The sequence below is a fragment of the Manis pentadactyla genome, chromosome 3 (assembly GCF_030020395.1).
Source record: "Manis pentadactyla isolate mManPen7 chromosome 3, mManPen7.hap1, whole genome shotgun sequence".
In the NCBI taxonomy this organism is placed as follows: Eukaryota; Metazoa; Chordata; class Mammalia; order Pholidota; family Manidae; genus Manis; species Manis pentadactyla.
In genome coordinates this window covers 195,358,389-195,383,368 of record NC_080021.1, presented here as the reverse complement: position 1 = coordinate 195,383,368, position 24,980 = coordinate 195,358,389, and the positions used below count along the sequence as shown (strand labels likewise).

Sequence of the window (24,980 nt, the reverse complement as noted above, 5' to 3'; positions counted from 1 at the left end):
CCTCAAAAAATAGTAAGAATATTTCTTTTCAAATAAAAATGTAAGTCAAGTATATATTGATTTTCCTTAAATGTCAGTAAATGAGCACCACTGGCAGTGAGAATAAGCAATATCTTCCATGCTGTTAAACTTCATGGAACAAGAAAGTAATATAATTTCAAAGATCTAGCCTTATCTTATGCTTCAGTAAAATGTAGCCCACAATGATGATGTGACGTGACATGAATGTTCACTAAAAAAACAGAAAAATAGCCTCTTGTGATCTGTGGGCATATCAAAAATGGTGTTGGTAAGAGACCTTATATTTTGTCAGGAATTACAGAAAGCCAGAACATCCTGAGTAATGTTGAATTACAGGTGTGCAAGCCATCACTTTTTGACCAAAAGTTGTTTCACTAATGATATTAAAAGATATTAAATTATAGAATACTTTTTAGTGAAATGGATTTAGTTAGAAATATTACACGAAAGAATAAAAAAGGATTGATTAACTGTATGTTCCTAATCAATGGAAGCTAATTTGGGACAGAAACCTTTAAACTGACAACTCTTTTGTGGCCTGCAAATGTTTTTTTCCTGATGCTACCTAGATAATGTCCCTGCCAGGTTAACGTCTCTGACAAAGGACTTCTAACCATACTTTCAACTAAAGCCTGGTTCTCCATCCTTCAAAACTAAAGTCCTCTCTGCTCCACGATTATCTACATTTATATCTGCTATATCTATTACCCTATAATATGAGTTGCAATCTCCGTTTAACTCACTTGCCTCCAACCTTGAATATAAAATATATCCATCTTAAGGATACTGATGCCATTTTCTTGTTTTTAATATCCACCAATTTTCTTGACCCTGCTGTCCAGTTTCCTTTTACCTGTCTTATAGCCATAAGTGAAACGGAATTCTCTCTCCAGAGATGGCTTCACCTACATCTCCCAGATCCTAATAAGATGTTGATGTATTTTTATGCACAAAGAGAAATTATACATCATTTCCAAAGGATAGTGGAGCCTCTGATAAGGGAAAGAAACCTGGACTTGGGTTCAAAATCCCTGGGCAATTTTCCTAACACCACACAGCTGCATGATGCTGTCTCTGTTTCTCAGTTCCTCCATCTGTTAGATGAAAAGTTAGGAGTAAATCCTCTGTAAGGCTTTTCTGATATTAATATAATAATAATAATAATAATAGAGGTCACCCATAAATCTAAATTGATCAAGGCGGCATGCCCAGTAGCTTTAGTATTCTTCTGCTTTTCAGACTCATCATGAGGACAGCTGATTTGAAAAGGGAAGAATTATACTCTTAAAACTCTAATCCTTTATTTTTACTTAAGAGGAAATACTGAGTAATCATCTGCTCCGAATTTATCCTTTCACATCATTTTTATACTGTACATGTAAGCACTTGGACAATTGGAAAGAGTACTATTACAAGTATTCAAAAAATGGAACAAATTACAGCAGTCCCTTATCTTATAATTACTTATGTCAGTTAAACTTGACAGCTCTAAATCTGAAAGTATAAAATTAGCACTGATTAACTAACTACATTGTCTAGCTGATGGTTAAAATGATCAAAATCTGTCTTAGTGGTAAGTTATATCAGAAATAGAAGGGAAATAAAGAAAATTGGACACGGTGGTTAAATAATAAAATTAAATACTTAGCTTTAAAGCAAAAAGCACTAGTTTCCTTGTTTGTCATTTCTTTTCTCATCTCTTCCCTAAACAAAAACAACTTGACCAGCCATGAGTTTTTAATACTTAAATTATTTTCTTATTAAAAAAAATAAGTAAACACAGCAAATACTGATTATTTAAACAAGTGATTATTTCTGGGAAAAAAATCTAAGTAATCATGGCACTGAATTACTGTGTCTTATATTTTACCATTTAAATCCCATGTGATATCATGAATTTAAGATGAGATGAGCTAGGTGATTTCATATACCTCTCAGAAAATAATACTTCTGAGAACTAGTATCTGGGATCATTTCTACTTTAGTGTCTAATCTAAACGATACACTTTGTGCTTCCTATTTAAGAGGACAACATAAAGAATTCTATTTATATTAAGTTTTCTTACTATATGAAAGTCCACAGAATACTGAATCTTCAAGCAGTCAATGTAGTCCCATTAGGACTTTATGGTGTATTAGTCAGTGAGAACAAAATGAATTTATAATGAGTCTTTTAAAGATTTTTTAAAACTAGCCACTCGCAGGAAGATTGTATCTTACCTTGGCAAACACACTGGCCATTTGCCTTTAAGTCCAGACTACCACAGTTAATGGGCTCCTTCAAAGTCTGATGACAAACAATCCTAATAGCTCTTGCCACACACCTTCATAAGACAGGAGTTTGTGTCTCACACAACTATTTTAAAGCTTCAGGTTGTAAATAAGCAATTACACATGACTTCTAATTGAAAGTTTTGTTTAAGAAAGAATAACAATAAAGGGCTCTGAAAATATCTCTATAGCACAGAAAACACAGGAAAAGTCAAGAATCTAGTGGTAATATGCAGTGGTTTCACACATTTCATTTTCTTTCTTCTTTCATTCTTTTTTTTTTTTAAACTAAGTGTGGTATAGGCTTTACAAGATCTTAGATTCAAATTCTGATTTCCAACAACTGGTTGTGTGGCCTTGGGTAACTCCTCTAACCTCTTTTATCTTCTATTTTCTCATCTATAAATTAGGGACAATATCCTTACAGGCATTTGTGAGGGTTAATGAGTTAATACATATGAGAAGCTTAGTATGGTAGCTGGCACACAGTAGATGATTAATCAATGTTAATTTACCTTGAATCCTTCATTTTAAAAAATGAATGGATAACATTTTTTTCTTGGCTATTAATTTCTCATTTCCATATCATGTTATTAATTCTCCAACACAGACTATCCTTTCTGGCATCCAGAAGTATCAAAATTAATGTTCGGTGAATGAAATGAATTTTGCATTCTGTTTCTAATACTGCAGTTTCCCCTAGTTATACCTAAACCTTTAAGCATTTTAAGTACATGAGCTGGCGAGTCTCCCTATTTTACTAGACTTCGCATATCATCAATAGAGAGTTGTGAATTTGGATAAAATATGGACCTTTCTAGGCATTTGCTTTTAAAATTCAAATGCTTTTAGGAATAGTAATCCATTTGGCAATTATGTGGCACCAGTGTTTTAATGCACATTAGTCTACAATTGCGTTTCTCTAAAATTGGTACTGCTTTCAGCTGCAGAAGGGGGCTAGGCCCTCAGCAAGGTTGAGAAAAATAATATTCCTTAAGCCACATGCCAAGCACAATAATGGCTGTTTAACACATATTATCTTATTTAATTCTTACAATAATTCCATGTGTGAGGTATTAATCTTTCTAATTTACATGTGAGCAAAGCTGATTTATAGAGAGGTTAAGAGACTTTTCAGCTTCCAAATAGAAAGTGGTGACACAATTCACCCCCAGGCCTATCTGGACTCAGAGCTCAGTTCTTTCTGATCCACTAGGGTACTCCTAGGAGGACAAGAAGAGAGAAATGAAAGATGCATAGGGGCATGTGCCTGCATCACAGGCTTGCCTAGTGCTAGACTTTTAATGGCTATAGATAAAGTCATAAAATACACAGTTCCCACTTTTTTTTAAAGACAGAGTTTCTTAAGGACTGATACTAATCTCATTCATCTCTAAAGATGTATCTTTACTGTAGTATCTAATACTACATGTGGAACAGGCTAGTGCCCCAAGTTTTTTATTAAAACAAATAAATTCTTATTTTCCAATTTTGCTTGCCAAATACAAAAGGATATTATTTACAAGGTCCTAATTTGCCTTCCATCAACTCTTTCTTCTCTTTTACTTTCCAATAAGCTGAATTCAGACAAAAATGACAAGATACTTAGATTGTAAGGTAATTACATAGAGGCATAAGTAGCTTAAAGTAAAACGTGAGGATCTTTAAACACAGTATAAACATAGTATATAGTCAGTTTTGAGATGTTATAGGTTCATCATTGCATCTTGGATTATTGAGACATTAGTGGATGACTTTCCAAGAAGCCAAGTCTGGCCATCTCTAGAACCCAAACCCCTAATACTATGTTTTGTCTTCTAGTGAATGCCCTTAGGATGCCGTATGTGAGATGTGCATGTGTGCAGCCACGCTGGGACACCCAAGCTAACCAGAAACAGGTATTTAGCAGCATGTAGAGTCAGAGGTCAGAAGTGGAAGAGGATCTGTAACACGAGCTGCACTCTACCCCCTCCCCACCCATATTACACAGGAGCAGAGCAACCTCATCCTCACACCAAGGCTTTCTGGCTGTCCTTTTATAATATGTTTATGCCTTGAAGGAGTGACTCTATACTCAAAGTATGCATTTAAAATAGGCTTTAGCAGTTGAGTAGATAAGAAGACAGAGCTTTTCTTGTCTTTACACTGACAAATTTATTTCAATGACTATTCAAAGGACCCCCTTTTCTTCACTGTCACAGCCTACCTAATCTCAGTTTTCATGAATGGTATCTCTTTGCCTATTGGTCTAAACCCACAATTTGTGCATCTTTCTTACTTAGTATCTTTTAAAATAGTCCCTTTACTTTTGAGGCATAGGCTTAAAATTTTTAATCTCGACAGCAACTTGACAAGACTAAAGTAGACCTGGAAATCAGTTAAACTGGTATAACCTTTGTCTACTTTTCAACAGAAAATTTCAAATTCAAGTTAATAAAGCACAAGTTGTTCCCATCAGCAACCCAAAGGAAAGTTGACATAAATGAATCTCAAAATTTTAACCAATATACTGAAATACAGTAAGAGTGATTTTGTTTCAGGATTCCTAGAGAAGTTGACTCATGCTATGCATGCTTAGTGATACATGCTATGGTTCTCAAGATGAGATGTGCTCCAAACCCTCTACACCTAATTCTAAGGATATATTCTACAATGCTTGAGAATTTATTTCCTTTTTAAAAAATCTATTTATAATTTTAAAATTTGCTTTATTTACAACTACTGTGAGAGCCTTCCAAACAAAGAACATTTCTTATTTCATCTTTGTATCCATCATACATAGTAGGTACTTAATAATATATGTTACTTGAATAAGACTTTGGATAAGATATGGCAAACAGCCTATTACAGAAAATAGAGTCTGAAAGCCTAAGGGATAGAGCCTGAAATGAACTATGAAGAATAATCACTGGCATGTTTTTTAAACTTACAAAGTAAATTGAAAAATAATCCCAGTAAGTATTACTAGGATCAACTTCTATCTTTGGAGACTAGGGGATTTGGCTTCTAATTCTGTTGTATGTTTTATAATGATTGAGCAGTTTTGTATACTTAAAAATCACAGCATTGAAAAAAAAAAGCGATCCACCCCCCCACCCAAACAGAAAATATCTGAGAATGAAAAAAATTCTTTCCTCTATGTGCCTTTTTTAAAGAAAAGATGTGAAATACATGTTTTCATTTCTGTTACTATTCTTAAATTTCTGTTGTAAAAGTACTGGACCTGGGCAATAAGTATCATCAATGACTCTTTTCTCAGAATAACATGTACAGTTTACAATCTACCTACAAAAACAACAGTCACAAGTTAATAAAATACAATAAAATTTACCTCGCTGGAACTGGTAGTTTAGGGCAAAGAACAGAAGCTTTTGAAGATGTAGTATATTCAGAAGGCTTTAGGTTGTAGCTACATAGTGCTGAACCTGTTGAAAAAAAGCTATGTATTAGCTAGCAGAATAGTCTGAATAAATTCTTATCAATTCGCTTTAATTTTATTTTATGTTAATATTAAGTCAACATTTACAACTTTCAAACATCATAGGATTAGTAAGAATCTTATTTGGTCTATAATATCAGTCTCAGTCATTTAAAACTGATTCTTCTCCAGTAATTTATGTACAAATTTTAATTAATAATATTAGGGGTGATGACAATAAGTCCTAGAACTACATTTCTTGAGTGTCTGCCATAATGTCAGACCCTATACCAGATGACATACATACTCATACACAGATATATAAGTTTTAAATAGTCAAATGTTAATTGTAACTGACTAAACTGCATCCAGGATGTCTCTAAATAACTGAACAAAGGAAACAAAATTCTTCTATTAAAGAAACCAAGAGTTTTTGCCAGCTCAGCACTTCTGAGGGTTAAGCCAAGAGCACCCCATTTCTAAGGATGGCCTTGTTCCCCAAGTAAGTTTCTCACCCTAAAGGGCTGGGGATGGGTAAGGAACCTGTCCCCTCCTCCCATTATGCTGGGAAGTCTTAGAAAGTCACTGGTGGGTAACCCTCTCCTCTCACCACATATGTACATATTAATTATATCATTTACTACAACTCTGTTAGGCAGGCAGTATTAAGACAACTTTCTAGAAGAGGAAACACGAGGTTAAGAGGATAAATAACTAGCCCAAGATGACATAGCTACTGAGCAGCAGAGCTGGGATTAAACCCTATATTTCCCACTACAAAACATCCTTAACCACACATACCATCTTTCTTTCTCCTACACTTTCTAGTACTAAGTATCTAACATTATAGCATATAGCACGATGCATTCAGATAATACATGACTTTTTTCTTATTTAAAAGGCAGGAAACAAACCCTCCTACACTGCTGGTGGGAATGTAAACTAGTTCAACCATTGTGGAAAGCAGTATGGAGGTTCCTCAGAATGCTCAAAATAGAAATACCATTTGACCCAGGAATTCCACTTCTAGGAATTTACCCTAAGAATGCAGCACTCCAGTTTGAAAAAGACAGATGCACCCCTATGTTTATCGCTGCATTGTTTACAATAGCCAAGATATGGAAAGAACCTAAATGTCCATCAGTAGATGAATGGATAAAGAAGATGTGGTACATATACACAATGGAATATTACGCAGCCATAAGAAAAAAACAGATCCTACCGTTCGCAACAACATGGATGGAGCTAGAGGGTATTATGCTCAGTGAAATAAGCCAGGCGGAGAAAGACAAGTACCAAATGATTTCACTCATATGTGGAGTATAAGAACAAAGGAAAACTGAAGGAACAAAACAGCAGCAGAATCACAGAACCCAAGAATGGGCTAATAATTACCAAAGGGAAAGGGACTGGGGAGGACGGGTGGGAAGGGAGGGATAAGGGCAGGGAAAAAGAAAGAGGGGATTACGATTAGCATGTATAGTGCGTGGGGGATACGGGGAGGGCTGTGCAACACAGAGAAGACAAGTTGTGATTTTACAGCATCTTACTATGCAGACGGACAGTGACTGTGAAGGGGTATGTGGGGGGGACTTGGTGAAGGGGGGAACCTAGTAAACATAATGTTCTTTCTGTAATTGTAGATTAATGATACCAAAAAAAAAAAAAAGGCAGGAAACACTAACTATAAACAGAACAAATTGATAAAATCAATAAATTGATAAAAGGATTCCCCATTTTCCTACAGTTTAAGACAGCTTAAATCCAATCCTAAATTGGTCATGCAAACCATCTGTTTCTCTGCCTATATGACTAATATATATCTCAATAATATATAAAATTCAGATGGATATGGTCCATCAAATCCTTAAGAAGTACTATCTTACTTACCTGCTAATTTTGTAATATAGCAACTACAATAATGTAAAGTTCATCATACAATAGATATTGTTAACTGAGAAGATCTAGGTGATAGTTCTAATTCTGCTGAGGACCTACTGTGCTCTTTCATATAAATTGTTTATATTTAATAATTTGGGTTCTTACCAGATTACAGATTTGGTCAAACACTTTAATATTAAGTATAGATAGAATAGCTTTGTATTTATATTATAGCAATAATGGACTTTTACACTGTAACATCATGGAAAAAAAAATGTGAAGTAAAAATTGCAGATTTTAACATTGAACTAATGGAAACATCAAGTGAGGATATGAGAAGCAACCATAAGGGAATATAGAAAAACAGCTCATTAGGACAACAAAATTGGGACTTAATTTTATTTATACCTTGTCCTATCAGTCAAAAGAATTTTTAGAAAGCCACAAACCAACATTTAATTCAATAATGCTGTCTCCAAACCAGCAACCAACTTGCCAAGTGTTTAAATATGTGGGCTGTAATGGCAATACTTACATAAATAACATGCAGCATCTATTTTATATAAAGATAACTCAAATAATTTGACAATGTAGAATACTTTTAAAAAGACTTGAAAGTTACATGACACTGTGCTTAAGTTTTTCCACCTTCTTAAGATAGACACCATAGGAAACTAGATTTTTTGAAATTGTTTTTGATCATTGTTTCCCATTTTAATGACTTATTTTTAAGTGAAGCATCAATATTAAATATCTAACTCTTCTAAAACTAGTCTTTCATGTTCGAAGATAATGCTACTGAATTCTACTTTTGGTAATTTTAGAGGAAACATGATAGCAATGGCAAGCAAACATTTCAATTAATCCTGAAATAGCTGGAGTCCATTTATAGAACTGCTCATGAAAAAATAGCAACCGTGCCAATAACTGCAGACCACCAAATGTGATCATGATCTTCCTGATCTGAATTGTCAATTTTTCAGAGTCCAAGATGGAATCGATTTGCACTTTGCACAATATAAAAGTCATTTGTGTCTGTGCCATCAGTCACACTGCTCCATCTGAATTCACTAACATAATCTCCACCCCCACCCTTTCTTCATTTAAGAAAGGAGGTCAGCAGGTATAACAGAGTTCAATTTTATAAATACTTTCCCAGGATAATGCTCAATGAAAGGATAATAGCCTTATCTCTGATGGTATTCTGGGACATAGGCCAGTACTAAATAGATCCTGCACTAAATAGATTAAAGGAAAAAGATCTTTACAATGTATTAGTAGTAAGTCTCAGAAGAAACCTTACACTGCTTCCTGCTCAAAAGGCTGATGAACAAAGAAGCCTCAACGAAGAACATTAAAGCAACCTAGTAAAGGCAAACATTTTACAATTGTTTTTCTTCTCATGTTTATTAGCTAATGCATTTTCAGTGAGCATTTTTAAGGTGGTATCTAATTTTTTTTCTAGAATGGAAGTATAAACAACGCTTAGTGCAAGAGGCTTAGTCATGAACTGTAAGAACATTTTTCTTCTAATGTAAAAAGCAGGGAAAAACCATACTTGAATTATAAAGTCTAAAACAAAAAACAAAAGCTTATCTAAACCACACTAGAGGCAATCCATGCAACTCAGCCAATGTTATTCAAAGGCCATCAAAATGAGGGATCTTAGGAACCTAACTTGGGTATATACACATTTATCTTGGTAAATGGTTGCTATAGCCCCAGAATGTTTAACTACTACAGTTTTTCAAATGCCTTATAATATTCAATTATTTATTCTTCAGCTCACTATCACTTGTTATGTCACAACTCTCCTAAGAGGTATGTTTCCATCACCACGCTGTAAATGTGACAGATGAAAAAATAATACTTCTAAAGCCTTATAAGTGTTAGGCAGAAAGACAGAAATGAGCAGGATGGAAAGGAGAAAGGGCCCCCTAAATATGACTCAGGGAGTTGATCAAATAGAACCAGAAAGCCAGAAATGACTCAAAGAGTTAATCAGATGAAGCCACAGGGTCCAAGAGCAACTCAGGAAATGTCCAGGGTCCCCCCAGATAAGAAATATCAGAGGCACAGGCACAGCACAGCCCCTGTCCTCATTTCACCAATCAGAACAAGCCTAGAGAGCTGACAGTTGTCAATCAAGGACCTCTCTGCCCTGCCAAAAACCACATAAAAGAAGCCTCAAAATGAGCATCAGGGCCTGCCTGTCTTATCTTAGGCAGGCCCGCTCTATTACTCTATGCAGAGTGTATTAAAACTTACTTTGCTTTCTTGACTTTGGTCTCTTGTCTCACTATCTCTGACTTCCCTGTGACACTGAGCAGAGTCCTTTCCTTCCTAACATAAGCAATCACTGGCAAATTTAGAAATAGAACTTTTTACTTACTCCCAGAATTCTTTACACATGCTTCTCCTGTATCATTCCTAATAATAATAAAGAATTATCCATCAGCTACTATTGGCATATACCAGGCACACAATAATTCAATACCAGGCAGACAAGTATTCAATAAGCTCCTGAGCAAAAAACATATGTGCCAGATGCCTCAAAAACAGCATGTTTGAAAAAAAAAAAAAAGACATTTCCATCATTCATCCACTCTCCAAATATGCTCTGCCTCTTCCTGTGTATTTTCTATCCTGGTAAATGTCTCCATCAACCATGAAATCCCCAAGATGAAATGTGGAAGTCATCCTATATCTTCTTTATCTACTGTCTTCCCATACCACTCAAGACTCAAGATAACAAGTCCTGACAATCTGATCTTTCTATATTATCGCAGACCTTCATAATCTCTTATTGGATCACTTAAAACTACTCTTCCAAAGGGTTTCTCATCTATATCCTGCATACAACCTTCAGAATGGTCTTTGTAAATTAGGCATTAGTTGTATTACACCCTGCCCTCAGGTAAATTCCAATCTCCTAGCCTGCAAGGCCCTCCTAAAGCAGGTCTCTATCTAAAACTCTAGTCTCATCTTGACATAAAAAACTACTTACAAATTCTTGCTGTTTAACAAGTTTCCAGTCTTTTTCACAAGCTGTTCCCTCTGCTTGGGTTGTCCTTTCCCAACTAACATCTGAGAGGGCATTCGAGTTTGCGCAGTATTTCTATCAACTATTCAAGCTTCACCTCCTCTGTTAAGCCTTCTCTGACACACCCAAACAAGCCACTTACTGCTTAGCTCTATTAAAAACCTTAGCATATTGTTTTGTAATTTTTTAGTTTACATATCATCTCTATTTTTAGAATGAGAGCTCCTTGAGAACTGGGACCTTATGCCTTAAAATATCTGGAACTTCTATCTCCTGGCACATGGACAGCACTCAAACGCCATCTGTTGAATAAAACAGACAGCCTGATTGGAAAAAAAACATGAAACACCCTATTTTTAATCTCTTACATTTTGGTGTTATATGTTATATATAATGGTTATATGCTTTTCACCATTCACTATGAAGTATACTATGTAAAACAGGACTTCTCAACCTCGGTTTTATGACATTTTGGGCTGGGCAATTCTGGGTTACAGGGGGCTGCCCTGTGCATTACAGGGTATTTAGCAGTACCCCTGGTCTCTATCCACTAGATGCCAGCAGCTTCCCCTAACCCCTCAGCCAGTTGTGACAACCAGAAATGTCTCCTGACTCTGCTAAGAGAGAGAGAGAGAGAGAGAGAGAGAGAGAGAGAGTGTGTGTGTGTGTGTGTGTGTGTGTGTGCGCGCGCGCGCACAGAGCAGGGCTTAGAGGGCAGATTGGGGGCAGTCTCAATCGCTGATCTAAAACACCACATTATTTGACACAAAGATACAGAACAAATAGTTGGTAAACTAGAGGCTAATTCTGCTTGCTTTAAAATTTTGTTTGATTTGCTATCACAGTGATATTTGTAGGATAGACTTAACCAAGAGAAAAAAAGATTCCTTAAAAAACATGACTTAGAAAATTGTGGTTAATAAAAAAGAAAGTATCCCAATGCACAACGGTTTTCATTATGAGGAACAAATAACATTGCTCTGTGAAGTACAATGAACTTAATCCCTTTCTTTCTATTTGGAGAAGAATATACTTCATATGCTAGAAAAATAAAAGATAATTTTCTAAGTTCAATTTCTAGGAACCAGTGAAAAGTATGGACATATTTACAATTCACAAGAGGTATCCATCAGCTACTATTGGCATATACCAGGCACACAATAAATATTTGCTGAATGAATTAAATTTGGACATCTGTAAGAAAGATTTCTACTCGGTATTGTGGACAACAAAGAAAAGTTTGACTGTCTACTATAATATAAGCTCCTTGGGGACTGTACCTTGTCTTTATCTCTCTGACACATACTTAAAGGGTGCTGATTATTTGTTGAGTAGAAGAATTAGTTAAAATTGCATTATCAAATGTACTGATTTTTCCCCCTCTTTAATCATCAAGGTTCCCTTGATGGTCTCTGACTTGGTGGCAACTTAAATCAGTTGCTAGGGTTGATCATTTAGTTCACTTATAAATAATATTAAGCCCAATCTTTTGATTCACTGTGACAAAAAGAATCCATAATAACTCTGTGGTTTAAGTTACTGCTACTGACTGGTAAGAAAGAGGGTAACATACTGATCATCTATTGATATAAACTCTGAACAACTAGGTATTGATAATCAAAAGGTGTATCAGTATTCACAAATTTTATCTGAATAGATCACATCATCTTTCAAGGTTTTAAATGGCAAAATAACAATCGCTGAGAAAGCTCCAAATATGGCTCTACTCCAAATATGAACATGGTCAAAATGGCAGATCATAAAGCTCCCAGAATTTATACAAAATACAGTATACTGAAGAAGCATTCTTAAATGGGAGTGCCTTTTCACTACAAATGGGACACAAAATAAATGGAAAAAAAAGATTTCTGTCATTTTACTATTATGTTAGGGCAAACAACACATGTATCATAAAATAGTTGGACAAGAGTAATGCAAAAGGTAGTAAGGAATTCCATGTAAAATATTAGCACCAATTGACAACATGCAGTTAGCCTCCAACTTACTCACAGTCCATTCTCATTTCTGCTGTTTAGAATTTAGATTGCAAGTGGAAAGAATAAAATGGCATGCAAAGCATCTGGCACACTGCATGGCACAAAGTAGGTACCAATAAATGACATGTTGAAACAAAATGCATAAATTAAGTCTGATTTATCTATGCCCACACTAAACAATGGGGATGGTGGAGTAAAATGAAGGGTGGACTATGGGCCAAAGGTGGTGGTAGGGCTAGAACTAGAGCTGGGAGACAGGAAAGGAAAGAACTGTCTGAGCACGCATTGTCTTCACTTCCTTTTTCACCTGTCATGGTCTGGCTGGGTTGAGATGAAAATATCACATAAAACTTAAGTTAGCTTCAGAGGGAGGTGGAATTCTTTTCACCTCTACAATGTATACATTATTTGAGTTTTTAGAAATAATGATAATAAATTAAGAAAGAAATCTGTTCATCAGAAGCTGGAGGGAAGAAAAAATTAGATGAAATTCATGCTCTGCTGAAAATAAGAACTCAGATGGCAGCTCCCACCAGATGGTTTCTATTTTCTTAGTAGGGCATAAGTTTAGGAAAGACGAAGAACAAGAGAAGAAACGTTATGAATAATCACTTGGAGAATATATAGAAAAGAAATGAAAGAATAAAATGAATTATTTAGAGATGAATAAAAACAGATTCATAGTAATTCAGGTTAGATTGAAGCTAAAAAATTTACCTGCTGGTGGCAACTCATATAGATAGAGTTGAGCAAAGGATAAAGTGTATTGAGAGAATGAGAAACTATTAAGTAGCAATAGAGATGAAGAGGGAAATCCCATCCATCGTTCTTTCAAAAAGCATTGAATAGCTACTACATGGAGTTTTATATTAAGGCTTTGCTATTCAGAGATGAACAGAGCATGATCGTCCCCCACCACCACTCCCACCCCAGAAACTCATGCTCTATTGCAGGAAAATGATAAAGAACCAACGACATTTAATGCTGAGTCCTTGTGGTATTTGGCAATTTTAATTTTTAAAAGGCAATTTTAAATTGTTTTATTCTCTAGCATATGATAATTGTGTCATATATAAACTATGAACCACTTGTATATCTACCACCCAACTCATGTACTAGAACTTAAACATTTACATTCATCTAAACTGTTCTGTAATTTAGAACTAAATCTAAAAGCTCTTTGTAATATGGCAGCATCTCCATTTAACCAATTTCCAGCTATTTCTTCCAAACTTACTATTCTAGTCAGACATACTTGACAGAGGCATTCTACAAACTTAAGTACCCCAGAAAACAACTCATCTTTCTTGTCTAGAAGAGTTGAAGAAATATTTTTTTGCCTGATAAGTGCATTTCTTACAAACATTATTACAGGAACCAAGGTAGCTTCTTCTTATACAGATTTTAAATAATTTGTAAAGGTAATAATAGTTCACATGAATGGATAGCTGTAAAAGCTAAAAAAGTACTTTCAAATGCTGTCATGGAAATTCTTTGAAAAATTCTTGCAAAAACTCTTTAAAAAGGATTTATATTATCTTTTCACTCTCATAAAAATATGTTAATTTTACCTTGCATTTTAAAAGAAGACTTAAAATTATCATTTAAAAGATTACTACTCCAAGCAGGATCTTTCTCTTTCATGAACTTTTTAATTATGGCAAAATACACACACCAAAAAATGTATCGTCTTAACAATTTTGAATTGTACAATTCAGCAGCATTAAATACATTCACACTGTTGTAAAACCATCACCACTCCATCTTGCAAAACTCTCCGTCCTGCAAAATTGAAACTCTTTTCTCATATAACAGTAACTCCCCATTCCTCTTTCCTGTAGCCTCTGGCAGCTACTATTCTACTTTCTGTCTCCATGACTTTGACTATTCTTAAGTACCTCATATTGTATTTGTCCTTTTTTAAATTTCACTTAACATAATGTGTTCAGGATTCATTCATACTATAGCATGTGTCAGAATTTCCTTCCTTTTCAAGAAAAATTTACTATCTTAACATTTTTTAAGTGTACAGCAGTGTTAATTATATGCATTGTTGTGCAATAGATCTCTAAAATTTTTTCATCTTAGTGAAAATTTTTTCATCTTAGTGACTACTTTAGGTACCTCATATAAGTAGAATCATGCAGCATTTGTCTTTCTGTTTCTAGCTTATTTCACCTAGCAAAATGTCCTCAAGATTCATCAGTGTTGTAGCATATGACAGGATTTCCTTATTTTTAAAGGCCGACTAACATTCCATTGTACATATATACCATATTTTCTTTATCCATGCATCCATCAATGGACATTTAGTTGCTTCCACCTCTTGACTATTATAATACTGCAATGAACATTGGTGTGCAAATATCTCTCTGAAATCCTGTTATCCATTATTTTGGAAATATACCTAAAAGTGGGATTGCTGGATTATATGGTAATCAATATTTTTAAGGACTTTTTTAGAGCAGTTCAGGTTTACAGTAAAATTAAGAGAAAGGTACTAAGATTTCCCATATAGCCCCTGATGCCATGCATGCTTATAGCCTTTCCCATTACCAACATTTCCCACCAGAGAGTAGTGTATTTGATACAACTGGTGACCCTACATCATAATCACACAAAGTAATGGTTTGTATTAGGGTTCACTCTTGGTGCTGTATATTGCATAAGAATAGACAAATGTATAATGACATGTATCTACCATTATAGTTTTATAAAAAAAGCTTTCACTGCTTTAAAAATCCTCTGTGGTAACCCTACTTTTAATTGTTTGAGGAACCTCCATACTGTTTTTCATAGCCTACTAACAGTGCACAGGGATTCCAATTTTTCTATGTCCTCACCAATATTTGTTTGTTTTGTGGGTTTTTTTGGGGGGAGGTGGCGGGAATAGTAGATATCCTAAGAGATGTAAGGTGGTATCTCACTGTGATGTGCATTTCCCTTATGATTACTATGCTGAGAAACTTTTCATGTCCTTATTATTGGCCATTCATATTTTCTTTTGAGAAATATCTAATGTCAAAAGGCCTGTGTATTTTCTACCAGAAATACAGCCATTACATGTGGACACATGATAACAATAAAAATTATCTGCTCCTTCTATATCAGTTTGTACCTCAAATGATAGAAAGACAAGAGGGGAAAAAAAGATAATACAAAAAAATAGAGAAAGAATCCTCTTAGTAACAAGAATAATGATGGAATTAAATCTTATCAGCTTCCATTTAAAATCATCAATCCAAAGGACAATATAGATGCTTCTGAGAAATTCAGAAATTTCAACTTAGGATCACTGTTAAGATAAAGATGGTTAGATCCCTCCACTAAAAGCTTCCTCTCCATTATAAGTTATAGTTTTTCTATTTGCCTTTTAAAATTATTATCTTCTTTATCCTCCACTGAAGTGCTTCTTGATGCTGCCATTATTACTTTTTTTAATGCCTAATCTATTGACTTATTTTGAAAACAGCTACCTCAAAAGCATAAGGGTTCCTTTGTAGCTAGGCACTAATTTAAGAAGGCTGTTTTCTGAAATAATATTTATTCATTAATACTCTTGAACACCTACTTTGTGCAAAATACTGTGGGAAATACAAAGCTACAAAACTCACCAGAAGGGTCTTATAAACTAGCTCTTACTAGGCCATACTCAGTATCATATTTGCTTAGGATACAGCCCTGGAAACAAAACATAACAGCGGGGCAGCATGGGGCATTTCTGCCCAGTGGCTCGTCACAGCTGGCAATAGAGCTGACAAAGAACTAACTGTCTTCTGGCATTCCAGTTGACATGTCGGGTTCAAGGGACTAAGACTCATATTCAGTATGTTCAAAAGAACATGGAACAAGACAGTTCAACACTAGATCATACTTTGAATACCAAGGAAAGACATATAGAGTTTTATTTTATTTTTTTTACTATTGGTGATGTCTGAGTAAGGGATTATTAACATGAATGAAGCTCTAGTAATATGAATATGGCATCAGTATATAAGGGGCCTAAAACTAGAGACTAGAGGCAACAAGACTATTACATTCCATTGGTGAAATAGTAACAATAGTAACAATTTAACAGCAGCAGCCAACACTTTCTTTAGCAACTTGCTAAAATAGCCAGACACTATTCTAAACATTTTTCATGCATTAAAAGACAAGACATTTTTCATGTATTAAAACATGTATGGAGAGATCAAAAAACTTGCCCAGGGTCTCACAGGTAGTAAGTGACAGGGCCAGCATTTGAACCCAGATAATCTGATCTGACTCCAGAGCATATACTCTTAACTACTCCAAGACACCACCTTCCGTGTATGCCCACGTTGTCTAAGATTTTAGAAAACACCCTCAAGAATACCTCATCCCTCCCTGAGAAACCTGATAATGACAGGGCTGATAGTTCTGATATTAGACTCAGCAAATCAACACATGTGAGTATATCATGTGGGAATAGAAAATGAGATCTTGAAGAACAGCTGGTACCTCCTTATTCAGTGCCCACCGAGTGCCAAGTATTCTTCATGCACCACCTCATTTAATCCTCACAACTACCTAGGATGGAGGCACTATTTTTAATCCACATTTTTTTTCAGATGAGGAAATCTAGGCTCAGAGAGGCTACACCTTCTTTCCTCATTACAGAGCCAGTCAGCAATAGAAGCAGAATTAGAATCCAGAGCCATATCAGTCTCATGCTCTTCCCCACTACCTTATGCTGAGGGCTTGGAGCGGTGGGTCAGGAATACTGCCAGTCTGAAGGCTGGAGTCCTTCTGCCCTCAGAAGGCTACCAGCCTCATCCAAAAGACTGCAGCCAGGAAGGTAGTGTACAGCTATGTTCCCAGGCTGTTTCCACTCTGCTAGAGGTTATACCAAGTGGATGCCTCAATCAGCCCTTGTTCCAAGGAACTAGAACTAGTATATGAATTTGTGTGGGACATAGGTAGCTCTGAGGATTTTGTGTGTAGGATTCCTACACACAAAATACAAACACAATACCTTAAGGAATTTCCAAAAACAAGCTTAGGAGCTATCAGTATGTGGCCCTTCAAGAAAGGTTTAAAAAGAAAATTCTCTGAAGAGAATTTAGTAAGTCACATGGAGCTGGGGATAGCTCCTGAAATTAGAAACCCAAGAGAACAGAGCTAGGGTTCAGGAAATTGACTATATTTGTTTCTTGGCTAATTTCCATATGTTTAGCCTCAGAGCTTCCTAAAACTTTATTCTTAGAAAAATGGTTAGAACATTAAATTAAAAAAACAAAACACACCAACACATTGAAACATGGTAAAATTTTGGCTTTTACCTCTTCATTATTTTTGTATGAACTTTTCAAATTTCCTGTAATAGACATATATTACATTGTTACCCAGAGATAAAAATAAAATATGCTAATTGAAATACTCCTAATCAATACTTAGGAAGGGGGGAAAAAAACCCAAATTTTACATAGAATAGTCTAATTTCAAAGTACTCAAACAGGCTACATCAAAATCACCAAGACATTTGTAAAATATACAAATTTCCAGGGCTTAAAAACCCATTCAGTCATAATTTCCTTGAATGGGACCTAGAAATCTGGAGTTTCAATAAGCTCCTGACATGACTATCATCTTTTTCATCAAAGAAGTCCAAAAGTGCTTTCAATTCTCTTTTTCTTTTTAAGGTTCCTTGATGATTTACCTAACACAAGGACAAATTTATACTGGAATGAAAACATACAGTATTTTACAGTGAGAGTAAATGCCTCGGGGGTAGACTTGGATGGTCTAAACTCTCACCATTCATCTCTGCAAACTTCTGAACATCACTCAGGGTTTTCAGTTCTTGTCTTGGACATGCTGCTACACACAGTGCTACAGACTTGATCTTCCGATTTATCAAGTCCAGATTGCATGGATCCAAAAAGAATACATACCTAAAGCATGGAGAAAAATATTGAGATATTATTTCGTATCACACCTTCTGGTTCATTGCATAGTTGACTAAGCCTTAAATCAAAGAACTTCTATTTCATACTCCTTCACAAATTTAATTAAAAATGAACAAACTGCAAGAACTAAACATAGATGAATTTTTTAAAAAGTAATTGCTTATAAATATGCTGTTAACAGTGGGGGTTGAAGGATGGTAGGACTTATCATTTGTCATGATCTACTTTTCTAATATTTAAATTTTTATATGGATATTTTACAATCAGAAACTATTTTCATTTAAAAAAAGAATTTTAGTTTTTTTCTTTTTTGTCAAAGCTGTACCCACACCATTACTAGACTATTCCAAAACTACTATATAACATGAAATGTAGTTTACATATAAACTAGTTAATGAATGTATTATTACAAAAATGAATTATAAAATTAATATATAAAGTTGAATGGAGGCTAGAGAGAAATACACCAATATTTTAACTATAGTCATCTCTGGGTGTTTAAATAAAGTGATTTTAATTTTCTTTCTTTTATTTTTTAAAACTCTCATATTCTAGAAAGAACTCAAATGACATTTTAATTGAGGTAACTACAATAAATACTGTTTATTGACAAAGTTCATCACATACAAACAAAATAATCCTCAAGTCCTCCATGATCCCTTTTATATCCTGTACACTTACATTTTAGAAAAGGGAAGATTCATTAGAAATTACACTAAAACAGATTTTTTAAATGTTATAAAGTAGAAGAGATGACAAAATTGCAAATACTATCATTTGCCCAAAGAGGAAGGTCCAAACGCGCTTAACTCAGATTAGATCAAGGGAGAGAGTACAGGTAGAAATACTTTTATGGAAGATAAGAGTTTTAAGAATCTCCAGCCATGGCTTCAATTCTACTAGGTCCATGGAAAGTTTTATAAAATCATGTTATCTGCCAATAGGCCTTCCCACATTGTTAAAGTCTGTTGCTACACAAAATATGATTCAAATCAGGAAATATAACCAAATATAAGAATTAGGTGAGAAAACTGAAAAGCAAAAATATACAGTTAATACATGCTGGGATGGATAATATAAAGGGATACCAGAAAAAAAAATTAAATAGAAAAAAAAGTGTGTGTGGTGCAGGGGAAGACAAGACAGGCCTCTGCAGGTGGAGTGACACTGCATACTTCAGTGGAGCCAGGGGCTAGGAACCCAGCATGAAGGTCAGGCATAAGCTTAAGCTACGAACCACCAACTAAAAAAAATGAATTTCTGTAACCCTGTTAGTGATTCCAACACCATTACTGTTCTACATAGATAAAATGAAAGAAAAGAAGCCAGGCAGAAAGATGTGCTTTGGAGTGGGATTCAAAGACTGCTTCTATGGCTGATGACAAGGAACTAGGGCATAGAGGAAAACTTCCTGGCAACCTTCGTGTAGAAACAAGCACTTACATACTAACTGCCCCTCCATCTGCCTTGTGCATCTGACTCAGCATGCCCGTGCCTGACACCCCATGCAACTTACTGCATAAAGCCAGCCCCTGGGCAGGGAACACTCAGCTCCTTGAGGAAGGTGTCATAACACCTTTGAATCATTTACCACCATCACCACCACCACTAACAATAATACTATTAAGAAAAAAAATAATGGTAGCCAACATTTATTGAATACATAACTATGTACTAGATGTTGTAGTAAACATTTACATATATTAACTCATTTATTCTTACAACAATCCTGTTGGGGGTGGGTGAGTACGTGGGTAGAGAAACTGGAGTGTGGAAGAGAAGTTAAATGCACAGTGCTAAGTAATAGGCAATGCCTTGAGAAATATCTAAAGAAATCACATGATAGCAGAAAAACAATCTTGGGGAGATTGAAGAGAAAGGCTGCCTTTTACAGCCTCCTAAGAACAGATGCCTTGTCTGACTGTCCTGCAGGCTCTGCCTTCTCCAAGGCCAAAAGTGCTCTCACTATATTTCCAACTTTTATACCTTATAGCATACTCCCTTAACTTACCCTCTGACTGGGCAGCAGCTTTATACCATACACTGGGTCAGACCAACCTGATCTTGCTTTCTGGTTCTTTTTCTTAATAGTTTTCTGACCTTGGGGAATATATTTATTCTTCTGAGCCTTGGTTTCCTTATCTGTAAAACTGCATGCAGCCTGTTCTATAGTTTGTTGTAATGTTATTGACAATGTACTAAGGAACCTGACATGGAGTATATATGTGGTGATTCATATCATTAAGAAAACCACTTGCCTTTCACAAATTTTACATTTGATAGTAAGGCATGAAATTCAACATTTTCTGATATGGTCATACAATAGGACTACCATATTAATATTTAACTTTCATTTGGAAGAAAAATCTTTGTAGGAGTATTCATGACTATTAGGTGATGAGCCTTGATAAGAATTAAGTAGGCCTCCAGAGTGAAAGAAGCACAAGGAGAACAGTACAAGAGGGAGAGAAGAATTCTACAATGATTGTAACACTGTAAAATTGACATTGCACATTTTTTAGCCTATACAGGTTGGGAAGAACCCACTTCAACAAAACTAAAAAAATAATTTTGAACATCCTCAAGAAATGAGGATTCACATTCACATACATACGTACAATTACACTCAGAACAGTCACCCAACTCCAAGTCCAAGAAAATAGTAAACTTAATTCTCTATGCATTTCACATATTCAAATACACATGAACACAACAAATGTGTGCACATGCACACATGTTTAAAATAAGTTATAGGCCTTAGATTTAGATTCTGTTAACACTGGATGTCTGGGTGCTGGGAACTGTCACATTCGTGATTTTACTCGGCCTTCACAATAACTTTATGAAAAAGAGGCTATCACCATTCCACAGAGGACAAAACTGAGATGCTAAAAGAGCTACTAGATGCCAAAACATGAATTCAAACCTAGTTTCCCTAATTCTGAATTTCATTCCTTCCAATATTCTCTATTCTCAAAATATTTCCTACAAATAATTTTAACTCTTCTTTATTAACTTCTAATACTGTTTCCAGCATTGTGAAGTTCATCCAATCCATGGCAACATGTTTATAGGTAATTACATTTTAACTAATTGGTACTTAACTGAATATTTACAGAGTATGAAAAGTACCTGTGTCAAATACACAAATTTATGATTAAACTGCACTTTCTTATGACATAGAGAATAGAATCAATAATACTATATTATCTCAGTATGGTAGCAGGGGGTAAATACACTTACTGTGGTATTTAGTAATGTATATAATTATCGAGTCACTGTGTTGTACATCTGAAACCAATATAATACTGTATATCAACTATATTCTAATAAAAGTAGATACATTTTAAAAAAAGAAAAAACCCTGCACCTTTCTTGCCTTTTGATTTAAAAATGCCCTTAGCCAGATAAATAAATCCTTAGCTTCAGTTTTTACTTCAAACAAAATGAACTATATGTGTCAGTTTCATTTTTTTGAAATGAAACAAATGACCAACTCTCAAATAAGCATAGCACCGAACATCGCTAATCATCAGGGAAATGGAAATTAAAATCACAGTGAGATATCACCTCACACCAGTTAGGATGGCCAACATCACAAAGACAAGAAACAACAAAAGCTGGCGAGGATGCAGAGAAAGGGGAACCCTCCTACACTGCTGGTGGGAATGTAACTTAGTTCAACCATTGTGGAAAGCAATATGGAGGTTCCTCAAAACACTAAAAATAGAAATACCATTTGACCCAGGAATTCCACTCCTAGGAATTTACCTAAAGAAAACAAGGCCCCTGTTCAAAAAGACTTATGCACCCCTATATTTATTGCTGCACTATTTACAATAGCCAAGATACGGAAGCAAACTACGTGTTCATCAGTAGATGAATGGATAAAGAATATGCAGTACTTACATACAATGGAATATTATTCAGCCATAAGAAGAAAACAAATCCTACCATTTGCAACAACATGGATGGATCTAGAGGGTATTATGCTCAGTGAAACAAGACAGGCGGAGAAATACAAATACCAAATAACTTCACTCATTTGTGGAATATAAAAACAAAACAAAACTGAAGCAGCAGACACAGACTCTGAGAAGGGACTACCAGTTACTAAAGGGAAAGGGTTGGGGAAGGAGGGAGAAGGGAATTAAGGGGCACTATAAATAGCAATGACAATATAGGTAGATCACAGGGAAGGCAGTATAGCACAAAGAAGACAGCATCTTAGGATGCTGACAGATAGTGACTGCAATGGGGGTGGAGGGCGGTGAGGACTTTGATAAGATGGGTGAATGTTGAAACCACAATGTTGTTCATGTGAAACCTTCATAATATTGTATATCAATGCTACTTTAATAGAAAAAAAGTAAGCATGGCATTGGCAGACCAGATTGGTATAACTAACAAATCTACAGATGAGTGTTTTTCAACTCAGAAGGTGAGAGACACCATATCAGAGGCTATAAAACAGTTGTCTATCTGGAACTGTATCTTAAAACACTCAGACTACTTTCACTCCAACATTAAGCAAACAGTTGGAAAGGGATGTGGCAACTGAATTTTGAGAAAGCATTTTAGGCAACTGATTATGCACGTTGGCCCCTATGACCCATCCTTTCAGGGTGGAGAACCACTGTCATTGATTATCCATAAACCTAAATAAAAAGCCAATTTTCACTGCCACCCTCAGTGAAAGCAGCTCTGTTTAAGTTTTACATTCCTTAAGGACCTAGGATGAATAAAATATCAAAAGTGGGAATGAAGAAGGAAAAGAAACAACAAGAGAAAATCACTCCACAAACTAAACAGCCTAGACACTTGCAGGCATTGCCACAGACAACACGCACACAGCATGATCACATGATAACGAGAAGGACACATTTGCAAGGAGAGTTGCAAAACAGCCCAGTGAACTTTGAACTTAAAAGTTAGGGGAATGGAGGAACAAGACAGGGATGCCCACTCTCCCCACTGTTATTCAACATAGTACTGGAGGTCCTAGCCACGGCAATCAGACAAAACAAAGAAATACAAGGAATCCAGATTGGTAAAGAAGAAGTTAAACTGTCACTATTTGCAGATGACATGATACTGTACATAAAAAACCCTAAAGACTCCACCCCAAAACTACTAGAACTGATATCAGAATACAGCAAAGTTGCAGGATACAAAATCAACACACAGAAATCTGTGGCTTTCCTATATACTAACAATGAACCAACAGAAAGAGAAATCAGGAAAACAACTCCATTCACAATTGCATCAAAAAAAATAAAATACCTAGGAATAAACCTAACCAAAGAAGTGAAAGACTTATACTCTGAAAACTACAAGTCACTCTTAAGAGAAATTAAAGAGGACACTAACAGATGGAAACTTATCCCATGCTCGTGGCTAGGAAGAATTAATATCGTCAAAATGGCCATCCTGCCCAAAGCAATATACAGATTTGATGCAATCCCTATGAAACTACCAGCAACATTCTTCAATGAACTGGAACAAATAATTCAAAAATTCATATGGAACTACCAAAGACCCCGAATAGCCAAAGCAATCCTGAGAAGGAAGAATAAATTGGGGGGGATCTCGCTCCCCAACTTCAAGCTCTACTACAAAGCCAAAGTAATCAAGACAATTTGGTACTGGCACAAGAACAGATCCATAGACCAGTGGAACAGAATAGAGACTCCAGATATTAACCCAAACATATATGGCCAATTAATATACGATAAAGGAGCCATGGACATACAATGGGGAAACGACAGTCTCTTCAACAGATGGTACTGGCAAAACTGGACAGCTACATGTAAGAGAATGAAACTGGATCACTGTCTAACCCCATACACAAAAGTAAATTTGAAATGGATTAAAGACCTGAATGTAAGTCATGAAACCATAAAACTCTTAGAAAAAAACATAGGCAAAAATCTCTTGGACATAAACATGAGTGACTTCTTCATGAACAATGAACATATCTCCCCAGGCAAGGGAAACAAAGGCAAAAATGAACACGTGGGACTATATCAAGCTAAAAAGCTTCTGTACAGCAAAGGACACCATCAATAGAACAAAAAGACATCCTACAGTATGGGAGAATATATTCATAAATGACAGATTGGATAAAGGATTGACATCCAAAATATATAAAGAGCTCACACACCTCAACAAACAAAAAGCAAATAATCCAATTAAAAAATGGGCAGAGGAGCTGAATAGACAGTTCTCTAAAGAAGAAATCCAGATGGCCAACAGGCACATGAAAAGATGCTCCACATGGCTAATCATCAGAGAAATGCAAATTAAAACCACAATGAGATATCACCTCACACCAGTAAGGATCGCCATCATCGAAAAGACAAACAACAACAAATGTTGGCGAGGTTGTGGAGAAAGGGGAACCCTCCTTCACTGCTGGT

The 24,980-nt window shown here is 35.5% G+C and overlaps 1 protein-coding gene across 4 annotated transcripts in view; it reads right to left on the bottom strand.

Annotated features, from left to right (window-relative positions):
• The window catches only part of SLC44A1 (solute carrier family 44 member 1), a 178,020-nt gene that overhangs the window by 73,031 nt on the left and 80,009 nt on the right, over positions 1-24,980 (bottom strand). For all 4 annotated transcript variants that reach the window (XM_036903292.2, XM_036903291.2, XM_036903289.2 and 1 more), the window contains exons 4-5: positions 18,410-18,546; positions 5,624-5,717 (exon numbers count right to left, since the gene is read on the bottom strand). In XM_036903292.2, the coding sequence (XP_036759187.2) occupies positions 5,624-5,717; positions 18,410-18,546 (231 nt within the window). The remainder of the gene's footprint in view (positions 1-5,623; positions 5,718-18,409; positions 18,547-24,980) is intronic.